The sequence below is a fragment of the Zalophus californianus genome, chromosome 15 (assembly GCF_009762305.2).
Source record: "Zalophus californianus isolate mZalCal1 chromosome 15, mZalCal1.pri.v2, whole genome shotgun sequence".
Lineage (NCBI taxonomy): Eukaryota > Metazoa > Chordata > Mammalia > Carnivora > Otariidae > Zalophus > Zalophus californianus.
Genome location: NC_045609.1, coordinates 17,615,562 through 17,636,786, shown reverse-complemented (window position 1 = coordinate 17,636,786; position 21,225 = coordinate 17,615,562). Strand labels below are relative to the sequence as shown.

The 21,225-nt window shown below is 46.4% G+C and overlaps 1 protein-coding gene across 4 annotated transcripts in view; it reads right to left on the bottom strand.

Annotated features, from left to right (window-relative positions):
• PGBD5 (piggyBac transposable element derived 5) overlaps nt 1–19,077 on the bottom strand; it is a 106,406-nt gene extending 87,329 nt beyond the window's left edge. For all 4 annotated transcript variants that reach the window (XM_027596901.2, XM_027596900.2, XM_027596898.2 and 1 more), the window contains exon 1: nt 18,726–19,077. In XM_027596901.2, the coding sequence (XP_027452702.1) occupies nt 18,726–19,044 (319 nt within the window). In that variant the 5' untranslated portion in view covers nt 19,045–19,077. The remainder of the gene's footprint in view (nt 1–18,725) is intronic.
• Nucleotides 19,078–21,225: the final 2,148 nt, after the last annotated feature.

The following is a 21,225-nucleotide window of genomic DNA, read 5'->3' as shown; positions in this document are numbered from 1 at the left end:
TCCAGCTTGCCCGCCTGGTCTGGAAGCCAGCAGGGTTCACAACTGCAGTCCCATGGGGACTGTCTGTATTTCCTTACTTTAGGAGGTATGGTCTGAGGTTCTAATCAGCCTGAAATTAGAGCTGAGATCCCACCCTCCAGCTTTGGAACACTAGCGGGTCCTGCCCGACGCTCAACAGCTGAGACCTATCAAGTACAAAACGGATTGCTTAGGCAATCACAAAAGTTCACTAGACAACCAAGAGCTAGGGCAAAGCTGACCCATTAGATTCATCTCCTACAGAAGCCCGCTCCTTCAAGATTAGGAGAAGAGCTGTTTTGCCTAAGACATAAAAACAGCCAAGCAAATGAGGAAACAGAGGAATATGTTCCAAACAAAAAACAAGAAAAAACCCAGAAAAAAACCTTAATAAAACTAAAATGAGTAATTTACCTGATAAAGAGTTCAACAGTCATAAAGATGCTCACGGAAATCAGAAGAATGGATGAACACGGGGCCCCTGGGTGGCTCAGTAAGTTAAGCAACCAACTCTTGATTTCAGCTCAGGTTGTGACCTCAGGGTCATGAGATCAACCCTGCACTGGGGCTCCGTGCTCAGCGGGGAGTCTGCTTCTCTCACTCTCCCTTTGCCCCTCCCCTGACTCGTACTCACTTGCTCTCTCTCATCTCTAAAATAAATAAACCTATAAAAAAAAAAAGAAAAGACAAATACAGGAACACAGTGAGAACTTCAATAAGGAGATAGAAAATATAAAAAGTACCGAATAGAAGTCACAAACCGAAGAATAAAATAAGTCAACTGAAAAATACACTAGAATGTTCAACAGCAGACTAGATGAGGCAGAAGGAAGGATCAGCAACCTGGAAGACAGGGCAGTGGAACTCATCCACAGAGCAGCAAAAAGGAAAAATAATCTTAAAAAGTGAAGAGAGGTTGAGAGACCAATGGGACAACATCAAATGGAATAACATTCACATTACAGGAGTCCTAGAAGGAAAAGAGAGAGAAAAGGGGACAGAAAACTTATTTGAATAAATAACAGCTAAACACTTCTCTACCCTCAGGAAGGAAACAGATGTCCAGATTCAGGAAGCCTAGAGAGTTCCAAAAAAGATGAACCCCAAAGAGATCCACACCAAGACATATTATAATTAAAACCTCAGAAGTTAGAACTGACAGGGGCCCCTGGGTGGCTCAGATGTTAAGTGTCTGCCTTCAGCTCAGGTCGTGATCCCAGGGTCCTAGGATCGAGCCCCGCATCGGGCTCCCCGCTCCGTGGGAAGCCTGCTTCTCCCTCTCCCACTCCCCCTGCTTGTGTTCCCTCTCTTGCTGTGTCTCTCTGTCAAATGAATAAATAAAATCTTAAAAAAAAAAGAATAGTTTAAGAAGTTAGAACTGACAGAAAATTTAAGTAATGACACAAGGCAGAGTAACAGAGTTTGGATTATATCACAATTATAATCTTTGTAGAATTACTTCATGTATTAGCTTTCATCATACTAAAGCAAATAGCCCCAAAGAATTTAATGTGATAGTCACTTAATTCAGGCTATGTGTATTTTTTTTTTTAAGATTTTTAAAATTTATTTGCTTGAGAGAGAGTGAGAAACAGCAAGAGAGCAGGAGAAGCAGACTCCCCACTGAGCAGGGAATCCAACTCGGGGGGCGGGGGGGGGCTCAAACCCAGGACCCTGAAATCGTGACCTGAGCCAAAGGCAGACACTTAAATGAATGAGCCACCCAGGCACCCCCCAGGCTATGAGTATTTCAAGAAAAAGTCCTATTTGGAATTCTTCATCTAGTGAAGATAAATTAAAATCAGAAAGTCAACTCTGTCACCTTAAAAATCCAGGAGCAGAAAAAAATTCCACAATCATGTGTAACACCATCCACAATAAATCACTTTCAATCCAGCCCTGAAAACTAATATATAGAGTAGGAAGAAAGCATTACAGAAAAATTTTGCTTTCGTTAATCAAGCTGGAAAATAACAGTCTTTACAAGAATGCCCTTTAGGAAGACAAATCCTTGTAGTTTTAAGTCTACGGAAAATAATGCTACACTCAAAACGCATGTTAAAACCATTACTGTAGACTAACTACTACTTTTCAGTTGTCGGAAGATGAAAAATTGTCAAGTGCCACCCAAACTGTGAATCCCGGTTACAATGTTACTCTTGAAAAATGTGTTACTGAAAAATTCTCCCCCTGAACTAATGTGCTTTCTGTATCTTGTACAGCAGACACCTGGATGCACAAACACATCGAGAAGGCCTTTGAGGGCTGACAGCCTGCTGGAGTAATGAGGAATTCATCCATGTTTCTGCCTTTGTGCCGGGCCCAGAGAATTCTGAGTAACCAAGCTGACATGTCATGAGAATACAAGTGTTCCTTACATGGTATGTAACGTCTCCTCAGGGTAGACACCAAAATCCATGTTCGTATACCAAAATCTGAGATGCATACAGAAATTCAGAAATGATTTTATCATCTTGAAAGTAAAACACACTATTTCAATGCCACATTCCTAGTTTTTCCTCAAGTGACTGCAGGAAGTAACAACTGCAGTCAGAAATATCAGAAATTAAAAATTAAAGTGAGGGCAACCTCTGAAGTTGACTCCTGAAAATATTTAGAGAACGTCTGTGAGCAATAAACCAGGGTTTAGTTCGTGGGACTATGTCAATGAAATTACATCATCCCACGTACTGGTCAAATCCTTGAGTATGGGAGAGGGAGGGAAGTCTTCACCTTCCAGAGCTACTATTAAGGAAAAAGGTGCAGACAACACTAACAGAAGTCCTTACGTTGGCAGGAGAGCCAAAAACACCTTGTCCCTCCATAACCCCAACTGGAAGATAACATCTCATTTCTCAAATGGGCAGCAAAGTGACTGTGGTTACAGAACAGTCAATAGCAGCCGGAGAAATTATTATTCCTATACTATACTGTCAACCTTTTGAATTCTGACACCTAAAATTTTTAAGAAAATACAAAGGCTTTTTTTAAAGAACAAAAACTTCAGACATTGTATCTTTATCCTTGAGGTTCACCCTACAACTGGCTTCAGTCTTAAGCAAAGATTTAGTCATTTAGACATTTAGACAAAATCTGTATTTGGTGCTTTGTGTGTGTGCATGTGTAAAATAAAAGGATAGTAATAAATTTTTTTTTAAGATTTTATTTATTTGAGAGAGAGAGAATGAGAGATAGCACGAGAGGGAAGAGGGTCAGAGGGAGAAGCAGACTCCCCGCTGAGCAGGGAGCCCGAGGCGGGGCTCGATCCCCGGACTCCAGGATCATGACCTGAGCCGAAGGCAGATGCTTAACCAACTGAGCCACCCAGGCGCCCTATTATACACAATCTTAAAGATTTATTACTATCCTGGGCGCCTGGGTGGCTCAGTTGGTTAAGCGTCTGCCTTCGGCTCAGGTCATGATCCCGGGGTCCTGGGATTGAGCCCCACACTGGGTTGCCTGCTCAGCGGGGAGCCTGCTTCTCCCTCTCCCACTCCCCCTGCTTGTGTTCCCTCTCTCGCTGTCTAATAAATAAATAAAATCTTTAAAAGAAAGAAAAAGAAAATAGTTGGGAGAACAGTATGTTGTTTTCAAATGATGGTGGAGAAATATGCATTCAATTATAAGAGAGGGAAGGAGAATGAGACAAAATATTATTAAAAGGGAAAATAAGCTTTTTCTGCCATCTTTCCATGAGGCCATAATGGTGTGTATGAACATCCCAGCAGATGCTCTCAGGTTCTTATATAGCCAGCACATGCACCAAAGTCATTGCCCAGTTTCTCACTGTGATGCTGAAGCATGATTACACTGGCAAATTTGAAATTATTGATGATCACAGAGCTGGGAAAATTGTTGTGAACCTCACGGGCAGGTTAAACAAGTGTGGAGCGATCAGCCCCAGATTTGATGTACAACTGAAAGATTCAGAAAAATGGCAGAATAACCTGCTCCCGTCCCCCCAGTCTGGTTTCACTCTACTGACAACCTCAGCTGACATCTTGGACCAGGAACAAGCAAGACAAAAACACACAGGAGGGAAAATCCTGGGATTCCTTTTCGAGGAATGCAATACATACGTGCAAATAAAATGCCTCGATGGACCAAAAAAAAAAAAAAAAAAGGAAAATAAATTACAGTCAACTGATATTCGACAAGGGTGCCAAATGATAAAATGGGAAAAGAACAGTATTTTCAACAAGTGGCGCTGAGACAACTCAGCATCCACATGCCAATGAGTGAAATTGGAGCCCTACCTTACACCATATAGAGAAAATAACTCAAAATGCATCAAAGACATAAATGTAAGAATTAAAATGATAAAGTTCTTAGAAGAAAACGTAGGCATAAATGTTAGTGGTCTTGAACTTGTCAATAGCTCCTCAGCTATGACACCAAAGTACAAGCAATTAAAATTAATTAATGGGACTCCATCAAAATGTCCAGGTTTTGTGCTTCCAAGGAACCCAGTGACAAAGTCAAAAGACAAGCCCCTAAATGGGAGAAAATATTTGCAAATCATATATAAGGAACACATATGCAGACTGTATAAAGAATTCTTACGACTCAAATAAAAAGACAACCCAATTTAAGAAATGGGCAAAGGACTTGAATACACATTTCTCCAATATACATGTATATATATACATGGCCAATAAGCACATGAAAATATGCCCAACATCACTAGCCATTAGGGAAATGCAAATCAAAACCACAATGAGATACCACCTCCCATCCACATGGATGGCTTACTATACAGAAAACCCAAAACAAGTCTTGGCAGGGATACGAAAATTTGGAACGGCTGCACATTGCTGGTGGGCTTGTAAAATGGTGCAGCCACATTAGAAACAGTCTAGTAGTTCCCCCAAATTTTGAACACAGAGTTACCATATGACACACCAATATCACTCCTGCGTACATACCCAAGAAAAATGAAAACTATGTCCACACAAAAACTTATACGTGAAGGTTTGGGGTTTATTCATAATAGCCAAAAGGCAAGAACAACCCAAATGTTCATCAGCTGATGAACAGATAAAAAAAATATGATCTATCCAGTCGATGGAATATTATTCAGCCTTAAAAACGAATAGAATTGTGTTATGTGCAACAACACAGATGAGCCTTGAAAACATTCTGCTAATTGAGAGAAGCCAGTCACAACAGACCACATATTGCATAATTTAATTTATATGGAATTTCCAGAATAGATACATCTATGGAGACCAAAAGTACATTAGTGGTTGCCTAGGGCTGGGGGTGATGGCTAAAGGTTTCTTTTGGGGATGATGAAAATGTGCTAATGGTTTAGCATAGTATAGTTAACTATACTAACAGCCATTAAATTGTACACATCAGACAGGTGAGTGGTATGGCATGTGAATTATATCTCAATTAAGCTGTTATCCAAAAGATACAAAGAACTTCTATATTTATCAAGTAGAAAAAGAATGAACTTGTTTAAAAACATCAAAATGGGGAAGAGAAAAAAGCAAAATAAAATAGGATGGGGGGAATAAAAAATCATGCCTGTTTGTCATTACTTTAAATGTACACAGATTGACTTCTCCAACTAAATTAAAGTGCCTATCGGGGGGCGGGGGGTGGTTACATATCCATGCTGTTCAAGAAACGTACTTAAAATGGCAAAAGGGTTTGAAAAAAATGTACCAGGCGAAGAGATACCAGGCAAAAGAGGAAGTAGGAATGGCAAAATTAGTAGCAGACAAGTTGGATCTAAGGTTATAGGTACTAAGATGAAGAGGGACATTATTACAGACACAGTTTGGAGAGAATATATAAAAGGCATAAGTAGGTATTATACATGTAACAACATGATACCTAAAGACTCTAAAAATGCAAGAACATGGTAAAATTTTAGCTCTTCAAATGGGAATATCTACTAGAGAGGGAAAAACAAGGATACACAGAAAATAGAAAGACACCCTTACTTCCCTCAAAAAACATACTTTTTTTTTCTTACACCTATGAAATGCCACATTTGTAAAGATTAACTGCATACTTGGCAACAAAGAAAACCTTTACAAGTCTTCCAAATTAAAGATTTAAAGGACAGTTCTCTGATCACAATCCAGTAAAATCAGAATTACATAACTAGATAACAAAAAAATTGTAACAACATAGAGATTAAGAAATATATTCTTTGATCAAAGAAGAAATCAAAAAAAGGACTGAAGAAAATCTTGAAAGCAATGGAAAGGAGATTTTTTCATACCAAAACTTACAGAAACACCACACGTTATACTCTAAGGAGATTTTAGTGTTAACTGCTTTCAATTTCAAACATTTTTTTAATAAAAGAAACTTTGTACTCATTTAACCCCATCAGAGAAGGACAGTTCAATAAATCAAAAAAAGGAAGTAATTATAATACAGATAAAATTTAAAACTAATATAAAATGTAAGAGGGGCAAATAAACTCAAAGTGTTTCTTTGAAAAGACTAATAATAAAAGACTTCACATGTCCTATTAAGGATAAGAGAGAGGGAAAATGTGGGGGGAGAGAGAGGGGAAGGGGGAGGGGAGGGGGGTTTCAGGGAGTAGGGGTGAAAGAGAGAGAGAGATGCAAAACAGATAAGCATTACGAACAGAGATATAAAAGCAAATGCATAATATAAAAGCAAATAAAAGAATCATTAAACTGCAAGGCATTTTATGTTGACAAATTTCATAACCTAGAAGAAATGATGATTTCCTAGAAAAACAAAATCATCAAAATGATTCAAGAAGTGGAAAATTCAGAATTACCAAGACCAGACAGCTTTGCAGCTGAATAACCCGTCATCTACTGTTAAATGACGACAGGCAATTAAAAAATAATAACCCAATTCATTTTATAAAGCTGAGCATAATTTTAATACCCAGACCTGTGAGGGATGAGAGGTGAAACTATTAACGAATCTGGCTTATGACAGATTAGTTACAGAAACTGAACTCATGTTAGCAAATAACAGAAGTCAGCCATCTACCAAAGGGACATATCCTGAGACCAACTTGGATTTATTCCAGGAACATACAGGGAGCTCAAGACCAGAAAATCAGTAAGATGTACCTCATCACTAAATTAACTGTGAAAAAACTCTGAAGACCATAGCAATAAATGCATTTGATAAAAACAAAGGCATCTGAGAAAAGTTGAGCAGCAATTCCTTATAAAAATTAAGAGAACAGAAGGAAGTTATTCATGAAGTATTACCAAACGAGAAGCACTTGATCAAGAGGTAGATAAAATGAGCCCGTATTCATTAAACAGCGACAAAACCCCATGCGTGCGTGGGTACGGACAAACGCATTCACGGATGAGCATCAAGTTGTCAACAGGGATTATAGGGACAAAGGCAGCGGTGAGGAGGAGAATTTTAACAAACAGGGAAGGTAAAACAAGGACTGCAGTTAAAAATGGTGTATGATACCAATGCATGCAAATAAGACTGGATCCTTTCACGTGTATAATTTTTAAAACACTGCTACACAGTATTAGAATTACCAAGAAAAAAGGTACTCTTGTTTTCAACTGCACAGCCTTCACGGGCTTTCCCAGTACCAACGTGCCCGGGAAGATACTCTGTTGGTGACATTACATTTTCGTTGTACTCCTTAATGAACATGGGAATCAGCCCATAGGCCGCAGGTCAGAGCTCAGGCATGGCCACGCCCACCCCCATCCAGAACAAAACTCCCGGCTTCCATTCTGTCGGGGGCGGGGGGGGGGGGGGGCACTTGGAGCTGTTAAGGAGCAGGGATTTGAGCAGTCCTTTGGTTTCCCCTGAAGCCATCTGCATCCATCATGTTTACCATGGCTCTACAGAAGTGTCGGGGCTTGGCTCCCCCGGGGTATTCCCTCAGCTCCTAGGACATCCTTCTTATGAGAGCACCTATTACTCAGCGTCACGATGATCTGAGGGCCACCTGTGTTCATCACTAGACTCCATGCTGGCTGAGCTGGAATCCTTTCTTGTTAACTTCTCAAGTCAGAGTTTCTAATGCAGCGCTGGGCGCATCGTAAGCACTCTGTCAGTATCTGCCAAATGAATGAAACGTATTCAAAACATGGTATGAAGTCTGCATTCTGAAACTTCTTTAAAAGGAGCCGTTTGCTTTAGTTTCCTGGGCGATTTAAAAATCTTCCAACCTTGCTGCCAATAACCTGATATAGTGAAGGAATGTTGGCATGCCCCATGGGGCATGTGACTCTGGTTGGTCCTTTGGCAGCAGGGATGTCAGGGACGTTGATACCACTCTTCCAAACCCAGCAAGATGTTGGAAGGGGTAGGTTGCTGAGTGCCTCCTGTGACTGACCCTGTGTGACATCACCCGGTGCCTGCAGCTGCCCTCTGGGAAATGTCACTTTAGAGGCAGGGCTGGGATGGGCACCCAAGCATGTGTCTGTCTAAAAAGCCCTGGGCACCACATCACAATGCCTTCCCGAGAAAGAGAATCAAAGACAGTTGCAGATCTTCAGTCCTTCCCACCAAAGTATCTCACACACCATCTTCGAAGTTTGGGCAGGGAGCGCCTGGGTGGTTCAGTCGGTTAGGCATCTGCCTTCAGCTCAAGTCATGATCCCAGGGGTCCTGGGATCAAGCCCCACATCATACTCTCTGCTAAGCAGGGAGCCTGCTTCTCCTTCTCCCTCTGCCATTCCCCCCACTTAGGCTCTTTGGCTCTCTCTCTCTCTCTCTCCGCCAAAAAAATGAATAAAATCTTAAAAAAAAAAAGTTTGGGTCATACTCTTTAGCCGTTCGGTTTCCCTGGGGTAATTTGCCATCTCCCTGAATTTACCTGCATCTTTCCCAGAAACTATTTCTTATCTGCCAGCCTTCTTGAAGATAATGAGTCTATAAATTTTCGATAGATAGTGTGAACTTACGCTTGCTCATGTTTGTATAACATGCACCTCTTTCTATCTTAAAGAAAAGCTTCTCACTGCAAAGGTCTCTGATCTCCAATTAGGTTCTGTTCCAGAATCCCACTGGAATTCTGCATGCATGTCCCCTAAGATGCCATAAATCGTGGTCCAGCTTCCCAGCCAGTCAAGGAAAACACACTGGAAATCCTGCTGAAATATTAGTAAGAGCCAACGAAAGGGAACATGTTTATCTGCCTCAAACGCTGGGACCTGAGGAAAGCAAGTTTTATTAGAGGCAAAAGAGGAAGGAGGTGTGGACTGTTTTTTATGTGACTCTGGAGCGGAGGTCTGCTCACTCACAGAAGCTCAGAATCGTCACATAGGACACGCCCCCCCCCCCCCAAGTCAGCTGGGGATTCTCAGGAAAACTTAAATTGAAGATGTTACGTGTTCTCCACCTTCCCCAAACGCAGGAGTAACATCTACAAGCAAGACTCTCACCACTCTTTAGACAATTCCACTGATTTACATTTTTTCTTTCCAGAAAATCATCCTTTATCCCAATCCCTGATCTTCTCTTTGTAAGCTTCCTAAACAAGAAAACAGGTGTCCTCCCTCTCCGATGCCATCCAAAATAATTCAATTTTTAATCGCTTTTGCCATGGACGCTTTTGGGCGGCTTTGAAATGTCAGAATTTGACCTATCTGTATCCTCTTCACCATCTTGGAAAGGATGGGGCACTTCTCAGCGGCCTCAGTCACCTGCGCCCGGGGTCGCTCTCCCCGCCTGACCGGGGTTCCAGCTGAAGGCCCTTAACATTAGAGTATGAGGTGGATTCTCAGCCAGTGGTGCCTCACAGGGCGCCTCAGGAACTGAGGGGCTGCCAAGGGGCGGGAGGCACCTGGGGGTGGGGTGGGCTCTGAGGCCCTCCCACTCCCGACTTCAAAGACAGTGCCCACTTTCCACTGGCTGATAATACGTACCCTGGGTTTGTCCTAAGGTCCCTGGTTGCTAAAAAGTTTTGAAAATCTTCTAAGTAGCACAATATCCATCATGCGCATTTTGGTCACACAGGACAAAAGCTTAAAGGAAGAAAGATAAAGCTGCCTGTAATGAAGCACCAGCTCTGTGCTCCCCCACACATCTTTACTGATTCTCAGAACTCTGGGAAGGAGCTCCTACATAGATGATGGACTCTGCTGAGCCACTTACCCAAAATCACAGGATGAGCACAGGGCACAGCCCAGGCCTTCCGCCCCGGATCCTCTCCAGCCATAAACTGACCACCAAGCCCTTTTAAACCATCTACAGCCTCAAACCATCGATGTGCAATTAAACATCTGCATCTAGAACGCCCTATGCACATTGCTTACCTGCATTATCTTACCTGTCCACTCCCAGGGCTGCTGCGGGAATTTCCCTGAGAGAATACAAAGAATTCATTTTTATTCTCCGGGTTGTTTTCCATGGTTTCCCCTCACGAATCCTCACAGAGTGATTCGGCCTGTGGCCCTACTGATCTGAATCTGCTTTTCCCCCATCAATCCTCTCTTCTTTAGCTTCTGTGCCAGTTAAGCTGGCTGTTCCAACAACACCCCCACCAGATGTATGATGAATCAAACAGGAAAGAAGTTCATTTCTTGCCGACATAAATTTAGTCCACGATAAATATGATTGATGTGGGACGCCTGGGTGGCTCAGTCGTTAAGCGTCTGCCTTTGGCTCAGGTCATGATCCCAGGGTCCTGGGATCGAGCCCCGCCTCGGGCTCCCTGCTCAGCGGGGACTCTGCTTCTCCCTCTCCCACTCCCCCTGCTTGTGTTCCTGCTCTCATGCACTCTCTCTTTCTGTGTCAAATAAATAAATAAAATAAAATCTTAAAAAAAAATATATGACTGATGTGTGAGTGGCTTTTCTCCAAACGGTGATTTAGATACAAGGTCCCCCAACATCTCTGACGTGTGGCTCAGAGGAGCCTCCACGTGGCCAGGCCTGAGAGTGGAGTCCACACTTTGGCTCATTTTCCACTGTCCTGAATCCAGGCAGTGTCCCCGTCTCACGGCAAGGGGTGCTGGGAAACGAGGAGCAGCCACTGCTCGGGAAGACAGGCAATAGGCAAAACAGGTTTGGAGAATGACACTGGTCTTCAAGGGCCCCTTGCAAGGGACTTATCATTAATTAGTTGATCTGACCAGCATATACTGTGTTCCGTACTCACGCTCTAAGTATGATGCTTCCTTGTCCCCTAATCAAAGGAACTAGTTCACCTGAGGTCATTTAACCTCTCTGTGACTCAGTTTCCTTATGTTAAAAATAGGGATAATAATACCTCACAAGATTGTTTTGAGGATTACACACATTACAAAGTGCTTAGGGGCGCCTGGGTGGCTCAGTCGGTTAAGCGTCTAACTTCAGCTCACGTCATGATCTCAGGGTCCTGGGATGGAGTCCCACATTGGGCTCCCTGTTCAGCAGGGAGTCTGCTTCTCCCTCTCCCTCCCTCTGCCCCTCCCCCTGCCTGTGCCCTCTCTTTCTCTCTAATAAATAAAATCTTAAAAAAAAAAAAAAAGGAAGTGCTTGGGACACTATCTGGCACAAAGTACTTGACATACAAGCACCTGTTAAATAAAGGGGTGCAAGAAGCTGGCTCCCCTGCAAGTTTCTAACAGACTCCTGTCTGGGGGTCTCTAGCTCTTACGAGGTGGGCAGGTGGCAGGAGCCCAATGCTTGGACAGTTCCTCCGAGGCCAAGTTCATTTTTCTATACAGGACAGAAAACCCTGTAAAATACATCCCAGACTTTGCTTCAGTACCTTCCTAGTGAGGAATCCGTTCCCCTCAAGAGCTGCCCCGACCTCTCTTCCACCATTTGGGATGTAGAAAATGCTTAGCTCCTTGTAGACATTTCTTTATTGGTGCTGATTCCCACCCTCACTTTTAACAACCTAGCTCTGTGTCCATCTATTCTTCTGTTCATCCCTTTATTCAACAAACGTCGAGGACTCACCATGTCCTAACTGTGACCAAGACATCCAAGGTCTCATCCCACATGGGAAATGCATTAGCTTATGGGGCTGCGAAGAGGGATGGGGGAAGGTAGTGATTTTATATTCTTGGAGACAGTGACATCCGAACCAAGACCAAACTAACAAGCAAGGGCTTCCATGAAGAACATTCCAGGTACAGGCCCTGCAGGCACGAAGGCTCTGAAATGGATAGATTTTGTGTTGATGGCAGGACAGGGGACAAAAGGGGACACTGGAAATGAAGGCTATGGAGGAGGCCTTGCAAAGGACTCTGGAATTCCCTTTGGCTTCAGTTGGAAGGTTTAAGCAGAAGAGTCAGTGGATGGGCTTATGTTTGTAAAGATCGCTCTTCTTCCACAGAAGAAATGGGGATGGGGCAGGAGTGCCAAATCCCCCTCTGCATGGGCTCCAGCATTTGCAGGTAACATCTATACCCATGCCTGAACTTGGGAGCTCAGATTCCAGCTACAGTTACTTGCAATATGATAAAAATTACATCATGTCACATTTCAAGACATTTTCACTGAAAAGGCTTCAGGTCAGGATGCTCAGTTTAGGAAAAGAGTGGGGCCACTCATGGGCCAAGTAGCATACCTTCTCCCCTCCTGGCCTTTGCCCAAGTTTGAGATGCCCCGTTCCTTCCTCTTCACCCGACTAATCTTTATTTGTTCTTCAAGATGCAGCTTAGGGGCCGCCTCCATCAGAGGTGCCGCTTCTTCCCCAACCCAGCTGGATCAGGTGGCGCACCTCCGGAATCCCATATAAATCCATGTTTACCGGATCACACTGTTCACCAGAGACTCTTCCTCCTTTTCTTCACTTTGTCTCTCCTACCGGACCCCAGGAGACAGGTTTTATTTATCGTTTTATCCCAGCAGGGTTCAATATGCTTGCTGAATTAATACGTGGCACGTCTCGTACATCGCTGGTGGGTGTATCCCCTGGAACACTGTTTGGCAGTATGTACTAAAGCGGTGGTTCTTGGGGCACCGGGGGGCTCAGTTGGCTAAGTGTCTGCCTTCGGCTCAGGTCATGATCCCAGGGTCCTGGGATCGAGCCCCACATCCGGCTCCCTGCTCAGCAGGGAGCCTCCTTCTCCCTCTCCCTCTGCTTCTCCCCTCTGCTCGTGCTCTCTCTCGCTCTCAAATAAATAAATATATAAATCTTTTCAAAAAATAAATTAAAAAAAATAAAGCAGTGGTTCTCAACTGCAGGTGATGTGGCAATGCCTGGAGAAATGTCTGGTTGCCGTAACTGGAGGAAAGGGTGCCACCAGGCGTTCAGTGGGTAGGGGCCAGGGACGCTGCTAAACATCTGGCAACACACAACACGGGCCTCCTCAACAAAACGTCACCCAGCCCATAAGGACAACAGTGCCGAGGGTGAGACCTGCATCTAATCTATGACCCCGCAAACCTACTCCTCGGTTTATGTGCTCAACGGAAATGACGTATACGTCCATCAAAAACAGAAGAATGTCTGAAGCAGCTGTACCCACAGAAGCCCCAACTGGACACAATGTAAAACACCATTAACAGGATAATGGATAACCAACTACAGTACTTATATGGTGGAATACTACACGCGATACAAAATTAAAGACTGTGACATGCAATAATAAGAATGAATCGCACAGATATATTGATGAACTGAACCACCAGACCAAAGTAACAGGCAAACTTAATCGATGGTGATGGAATAGAAGTCGGAATAATGATCACCCCTGGAGGCAGAGAGTGACTGACTGGGAAGGAGCAGGAGGGAATCTTTGGGGTGCTGGGAACGTTCCTGATCTTCATCTGGGTCTCAGTTGTACGCACTGAGCTGTGCACTACGACTCATGAGCTCTATGTGTGTTACACCTCAAGAAGCTTTATTAAATGCATCGGTCCTCTAAGAGCACCCTACCAGCAGGAGTCACGCACTTTAGTGGGTCCTCTAAGCAAGACCTTCTAAGCCTTTTTGGTGTACTGCCGGCAGGAGTGTGCATTTCTGGAAGGTTATTTCACCACAGATATCAAAAACCTTACAGTGTGCCCTGATTCAATTCTGTTTTGATCATTTTATGCTAAGGAATGTGCTAAGGATGTGCACACAAACCCCTAAGCTTCAGGAATATTTATCGTAGCATAATAAATATAAGGGGCAAGGGGCAATGAACTCAACACCTATCCAGAGGGAACTTGTGTAACATCATGGACTCATTAAAATTGACACTTGAAAATTTAAATGGAAAACGTCTACAATATATTAATTACAATTAAAAAGCAGGTCACCCAACAAGATGTAATCTAAGATACATGAACGATATACTCAATATAATTAACTATGATTATCTAGGGTAATGAGAGATTATGGGATTTCTTAAAATTTTATCATTTTTTCCCTAACATGTACATATATTACTTGTTAATAAGAAAAAAAATATACAATCACACTTCTTAAAAATAAAGGTGAATTTTCTACTTTAAAACTGAGTACCAGACCCCACACAACCCCCAGATTCCCAATGTATTCAAAGCCCTGCTACCTGCAGAAACACTCTAAACTCTCATCACAATGGCTGAGGTGTAGCAGGGATTAAATAAAGAGATAAAATTCTAGATTTTCTGTCTCCTGACTGTGGGGATTGGTTACACAAATCCATACATGCCTTAAACCGCACAGAACTGCATATCGCCCAAAAAAAGTTAAAAGCAATTCCACGTAAAAATATGGAAGTATTTCCGACTGAAAAAGGTTTTAGATGCTGTAAAGAAAAAAATAAAAAGGCACGACCTTCCTTGAACGATCAAGTCTGCTTAGTTAGAAGGCTACCACTTCACCAGGTAATCTCATCGCCCGAGACCCTGACTGAAAAGACCTATCTGTGTTTCTCTGTAAAGTGGAGGTGATACTGGCTCTCTCAGAGTACTCTCGAAGGTTCGGCACGATGAGGAAAAGCATGCTATGAATGGGACCGCTGGTTATAATCAGCGTCATGCCCACCACCTGAACAGAACCTCTCTCCAGGAAGCTCCCTTCTCTGAATTCTGTGTGGTGGTGGCACATGCTTGATTATTTTGCAGCACTGCATAAGATGTACCTTGTAGCTCGCCCAGACTCCCAGTTCCTCCTGGAGCCACAGAACGTGGTACAGAGCTAAAGGTGCAGCTGCTTATCCTGGACAACGACAGGGGCCCAGGTACCTCCACTCACAAATCCATTATGAGAGTATCCGTTTAACTCTGGCTTTAAGAGAAAGATTTTTCTCCTCTTACTTGTTAGTCAAAAAAGACTTCAGGCCAAATAAATCAACAACAAACTCTAAGATAAAACATTTCACAATGTTAATTTTCAGAGCCCTGTGGTCCTCTCCAGCTTCTCAAGGTCATACCTCCCGAGGGTTCCTGACATGTACACATGTACACGGAGAACACACTCCTGTGAAGTCTAGCCTCTAATAGAAAAAGCAAACAGCTCAGATCCCAGCCAGCCACGACAAAGGACCGACAAAGCCGAACACACGGGAGCCCCTGAGCATCTGTGAATCTGCCTGTTCCTTTGCCTCCTCAGAGAGCACGAATCACAAGACTGCTCAGAATAAGAAACCAAAAGGGCAGAAGCCCAAAAAGCAGCCGGCCTGAATTTCATGCTGCTTCCAAAGAGTGAGCTTACATGCTGTGTCGGTTATTTGCACAGTGGGCAGGCGAGGCTGACAGCTTGAGGGGGCTATTTTAGAGAGAGAGCTGCAAGTCTGATGAGAAGGTTCTGGGCCCTGGGCTCCCAGCAAGCATCTCCAGCTCCCAGGCTGACCCTCCATTCACACAGGGGTTAAGAGCCCGTCAGCCAGCCCCGCAAGCATGGTCTTTGTATTTAAATCATCTCAAGGGGACCCATATCTCCAAGCACAACCAGAACCCGGGGAGGTGAAAGAAGGGGGTGAAGGAGAGGACCCCTCTACCAATAACTGTTGGCGGCACTTCTGGAGCGCCTGATCCAGGAAGCTAAATACATGGACAAAACAGAAGGAAGAGTCTGGGAAGACTAGAAGAACAGCTAGCGGAGGAGTCTCAACCTGAACCACAGAAATGCCTCTGCCTGTCTGCCCTCCTCCCCTCCCCTCAGCTGGGCACCAAGTGTCTCCCTACTATGTGCACTCCAAGTGCAGATCAAAGCTCAGTGGTGCCCAATGCCTCCACCTCTCTCACACACAGGGACTCTAGATCATCAGAGGGCTCCCAGACAGCAGCTGTAATCTCTAATTAAAAAAAAAAAAAAACACAAAACCCAAAAAGCCCCAACCAGCCCAAACCAGCACAAGCAATAGAGATTTACCCATAAGACACAGTCACACACATACATATTCACTTATTTACACACATACACCTGCTTTTACAGCAGAAGGCAGGCAGGAAGCCTGTTCCCTAAGTGTAGAATCCTTTGCTTTCCTCATCTGATTCTAGCAGCAACAGCCATTTCTGCTACAGATTTGCTTTTATGAGGGCTGATTACAGATCAAAATGCCACCCTCCTGCTTGCCTCCCTATCCTACCCCACTGGCCAAGTGAGGTCTGTCAACAAACCAGGGAACAAAGATGGAAGAAAGGCCCAAGCTGCATTCCTTCAAAGTGGGGTTAGATTCTACACTTTGAAAAAAACCTCAGAGCCTGAACCTCTTTGCTCTCAGAGTGGCCAGGGTGCAGCTCTCAGCCTCTTAATAAACGTGTCCATCTCTTCCCCCCGCCCCCCCCACCAGGCACAAGGGTTTTCTCTGCCCAGCATCTATTTTCAGCCCCCATAAATCATATCCCATTGTTTCAGGCAATCTGAACTCACACTTAATAAGCCATCAACCTCACCCCTCCACCACCATCCCAAATTTCCCTCAGGGAACGACTGTTTCAAGGAAGAAAGGAAATTCTTCATCAGGGCTGGATATTAAAAGCAAGCTTCCACACAAAACCGGAAAACAAAATTGGGTATAGATACCATCAAATAACCACTAATGTCTTCGGTTAAAGCGCTTGCCTGTGATTCTCAGGTCCAGGTGTGAGCTCAGTGAACATCCGAAGGAAGCAGAATTTGAACCTAATGCTAAATGACATATGATCCTGCACTTCATGAACATTTAAGTGCTGCAGTGGCTAGGTTAAATTGCTCTGATGCAGAATTTCTCCGAAGTATAGGTTACTAAGAGACATTATATTGCTTGAAAATTTATTTAGGTGCGTTCATCCTTCTCACACCAACACACTCATGGATCTTATTCATAATCAGGCTTAAGCTAACACAATTCTCCTATTTTCCCGGGAGAGGTAGGGAAACAAGAGGACATGCATCTCATGTTCCAAGATCAAAAACTGGATCACAGCACTCATAGCATCAAGTCTGCCAAACCAGAGCTCTGGGTATGTACAATTCTTAAAGAGCTAATTTAATGGAAAACAGCCATCTGGGGCTGGAAACCCTTATGACATTCTGGAAAATGTAGGAGGTTTAAAAGGATTATGCAGAGTGACTTTGAAAATTCCCAAACTCTTAACCAAAGCCTAAATGAGAACATGTTGTTAAATTTAACCATTCCAAAACACTGCACAGTTAACTTGGACCCTGCGAGCCCAGCTGTAGCTCAGGGTGTCCACACTGCAGCCTGCCTGTGGGAGGTTGGCAGACCACTCCCTGCTGAGAGAGTCCAGCCAACCCAAGCAGCCTACCAGCAGGCTGCAGCACCATGTCCAGATCCAAGCCCAGGCACCAGCCAGGGGTCCCTTGGGCCTGCCCTCCTGCGGCTGAACAACAGTCAGGGAGAGCCACAGGAAAAGCCGCATCATGCCCAGTACGGCCACTCCCTGGTCCTCAACAACACCGGTTGCACACTCTTCCACACACAAAAATGGTGTGCAGAAACAAGGGCCTGCCACAGAAGGCTGCTGAGCAAGGAACAAAAATCATCAAGGGACAGGTGGAAACTGCTCCACCTCTCCCAGAGGGCAGAGGCCACAGAGGCCACAGAGCTTCTGCAGGGTTAAGTAGAGACGTTTTAGAACCACCTCCGGAAAAAGGAGGCAGTAAAAGAGGACCTCCAGCAGCCTCAGCTGCCAGCACTCCTGCGACCTCCAGATATCAGGGGCTTGACCATGACCGTGTCGGTAAGCTGAACACACATGAAAGTGCCTTCTGACGCAAGAGCCTCCTCCTTAACGCTGCTAAACTTGTCCTTTCACTCTTCCCTGCTCTTAGCAAGTGATCCTGAAAGGCACGGACAAAGTTTCTCAGATTAACTAGAGAAAACACGAGCCAGTGAAGACGCCCTGGGGTGGCCTCTCCAGAGGCTCTCACGGGGCCTCCCTCCAAAGGCTACCTGCCCCACCCCTGGCACCTGGGTAAAGCTGCTCTGGGGCCATCAATACAGGATGATTTACGCGCCCCCCCCACCCCCCGCAACACACACACAAGCCGCGTCAGGTTTGCAGAATCCCTTCAACTAGTAAACCCTAACTCAAACGCACCCCTAAGTGCGACCCCACAGGTGTGACTGGCTTGGACACTCCTGGCACGTGAGGGAAGCCCCCCCCCCGCCAGGTCTTTGCCAGCGGCAGGGTGCTGGCCCCGGCCTCCGCCTCATCCTCTCCACCCGCGGGCAAGTCGGAGGCCCCCCCCCCCCACGCAGTCAGACTGATTCTCGCACTTCAAATCCCCGCTGCCGCGACCCCATTTGTGTGCTGATACGAACAACCGACCGGCCGGCCCACCGAGCGTCTGGAGTTCTCCCGGCCCCGCGTTCCCGCCTCCCCGGGCCGCCCCCGCCCCCGTGGGCCGCGCCTTACCGCCGGTGTCCTCGAAGCGCGGGGGCGGGCGGTCCCGCAGCGTGGCACTCCAGCCCGCGCCAGCCTCGTCCTCCTCCGGCTCCTGCGCGTCCGGGGCGCCGGGCGGCGGCGGGGGGCCGGGGCGCTCGTGTTCGTCGTCCGAGGAGGCGGCCGAGGAGGAGCGCGAGGCGGCAGACGTGCTGTAGAAGGGGTTCCCGCCGCTGTCCGGGCCCGACTCGCCGAACACGTCGTCGGAGATGTGCAGGCTCTCGTAGCGCGCGCGGGCCGCCTCGAGCAGCGCCGGCGCCCTCCTCCGCGCGCCCCCGCCGCCCTCGGCCATAGCCCCGGCCGCCGCCCGCGCGCCCGCCCCCCACAGCGCCTCCCAGCCGCACGCGCCGGGCCCCGGGCCCGCGCCGCGGCCCGCCGCCCCCCACCAGCGCAGCCCGCAGCACAGCGCCCGCCGCCCCGCGCCCGGCCGGCCCGCCGTCTTGGCCGCCTCGGGCCCAGCGCCCGGGGAAGCGCCCTCGGAGCTCGGGCGCCGCAGGCTGCGGGCCGCGGCGGGACGCAGGGTGCGCGGGCGGGAGGCAGGGGCTGCGGCCGGGCCCAGGCGCCGCCGCTACTGCCGCCGCTACTGCCGCCGCTGCGTCTCCTCGGCGCCCGCCGCGTCCCCGCGCGCCCTCCCGCGGCACCCCGCGCTCCCCGGCCGACCTTCCCGGGCGCGAGCCGCCAGAGGCGAGCCCCGCCTCCTCGCACCTCCGGCCCGCCGGCCAATGGGGAGCCAAGCCGGGGCGGGGCCGGCGCGGGGCTCGCCCCACCTCCCTCAACGGGGCGGGGCGAGGAGAGCGGCGGCGGCGGCGGCGGCGGGAAGGGGGAGGGTGGCCTTTGGCTTCCTCGCCTGCAGGGACGTGCGGCCTGGGACGGACACCCGCAGGCCCCGCGCTGCCCCACAGGGGGAAGGGAGGAACCGAGTGGGTGTCGGGTGGGGTGGGGGGAGGGGACGCAGCCGATTCTTCTTGCCGCCGAATACGGCTCACGGAGCGTGAACGCCGCGCTCACCGTACCCTTCCGCAGTCGGCGCCCGGCGCCGGGGAGCTGTCCGCCCCGGTGGTTCTGAACCAGGCGCTGCGGTAACTCCAGGTAGGCGGCGGGCCCGAGGGTCACAATTCCCGCGGCTGTTGCTGCTGCTGCGGCTTCCGTGGTCCACAGCGAGCTGCGCCGCGAGCTCTTATAAGCACAAGGGCTGTCTGGCTTCCGGTAATCTTGCTCTAATAAGGAGCCGGCCTCGCTGGTCCATTTCTGGGGTCAGATGTTAACTCAGTCTCGCTTCAGTACCCCTGTAATTTGAGGGAGGGCAGTATCTGGTTTTAGTCATTCCTCTCGTCTTTGACGTTTGACATCTTTTAAACTCAAAATATTCATTACCTCCGAAATACTGATTACTCTAACACCAGTATTGCAACATCTTCACTCATACATTTGACGCACTCGTCTATTAAATTATAGCACAATCACCCAGGCTTCAGCGCTCTGATAAACAATAGAACAGAAAGATTTCACCCACCCCTCTGCCTTGGCCAGGAGTGTGTGGCACTCATTCTGTTGATGGCGATACATATGATCAGTCTGTTTCTTGCTCCTCTCTCCCTCCCACAATAGTGCAATAAGTCACAATGATGGTAATTGGGCCATAAAGTCACTTGCACTCTGAAATAAAATAAATCCACAGAGATGTGAAGGGCTTACAAATCCTACTGGGTATTAACTAAATAATGATTACACGAAAGGGAAAGGCATGTTGCTATTTCTAAGCATGCATAAAGGATGGAGATGTTAGGACCACCAGCTAACCACCAACTAAGGTCTACAGCAGGCGGGCAGCTTCCGTTCTTGCCCTCCCCTCTCGAGCCCCTGTTTCCTCCTCCCAAACCAGAGCCTCTGTACCGGCAAGAATTCGTGATAATCACTGAAAGACAATATAAAAAAAAAGGAAGGGGTTCACATGACATTGCTTTTTATATGGATTGGCTGATAATATGTGAAATTGTTTGCAAAGCATTTCAACTCTCTTGGAAGAATTATGCCACAGAAAAGAACTGGTTTTCAACATATCTATATACAGTGCTAACCAGCGAAAAATTTTGAAGAAGAGTACATGCAGATAATCAGACTTGGAAAGGTCAATGACACACAGATTGAAGATGCAAAATAAGACTCCATTGCTCAAGTTCAAATTCTGCAATTAGGAATTCTGTAATACTCCTGTAAAATGTAATGATATCTACTAAAGAAAATTGAATGGGATCTAGAGAGTGAAATCTATAGGCAAGAATTCTGTCTCTTCTCCAGGTAGCCAATGAAAAAGTCAGCAGCTAAACTGAGTGTATATTTTAAAAAACAAAGGCTTGCTTTGTTACCCATAGAAGGCACAAAGTAGAGCAGTAACATTTACAAGGATGGACATAGTCTTCCATTATCCCAAATTTGCATTTGTATGGTGCTAATCCCAGAGAAACGGTAGAGC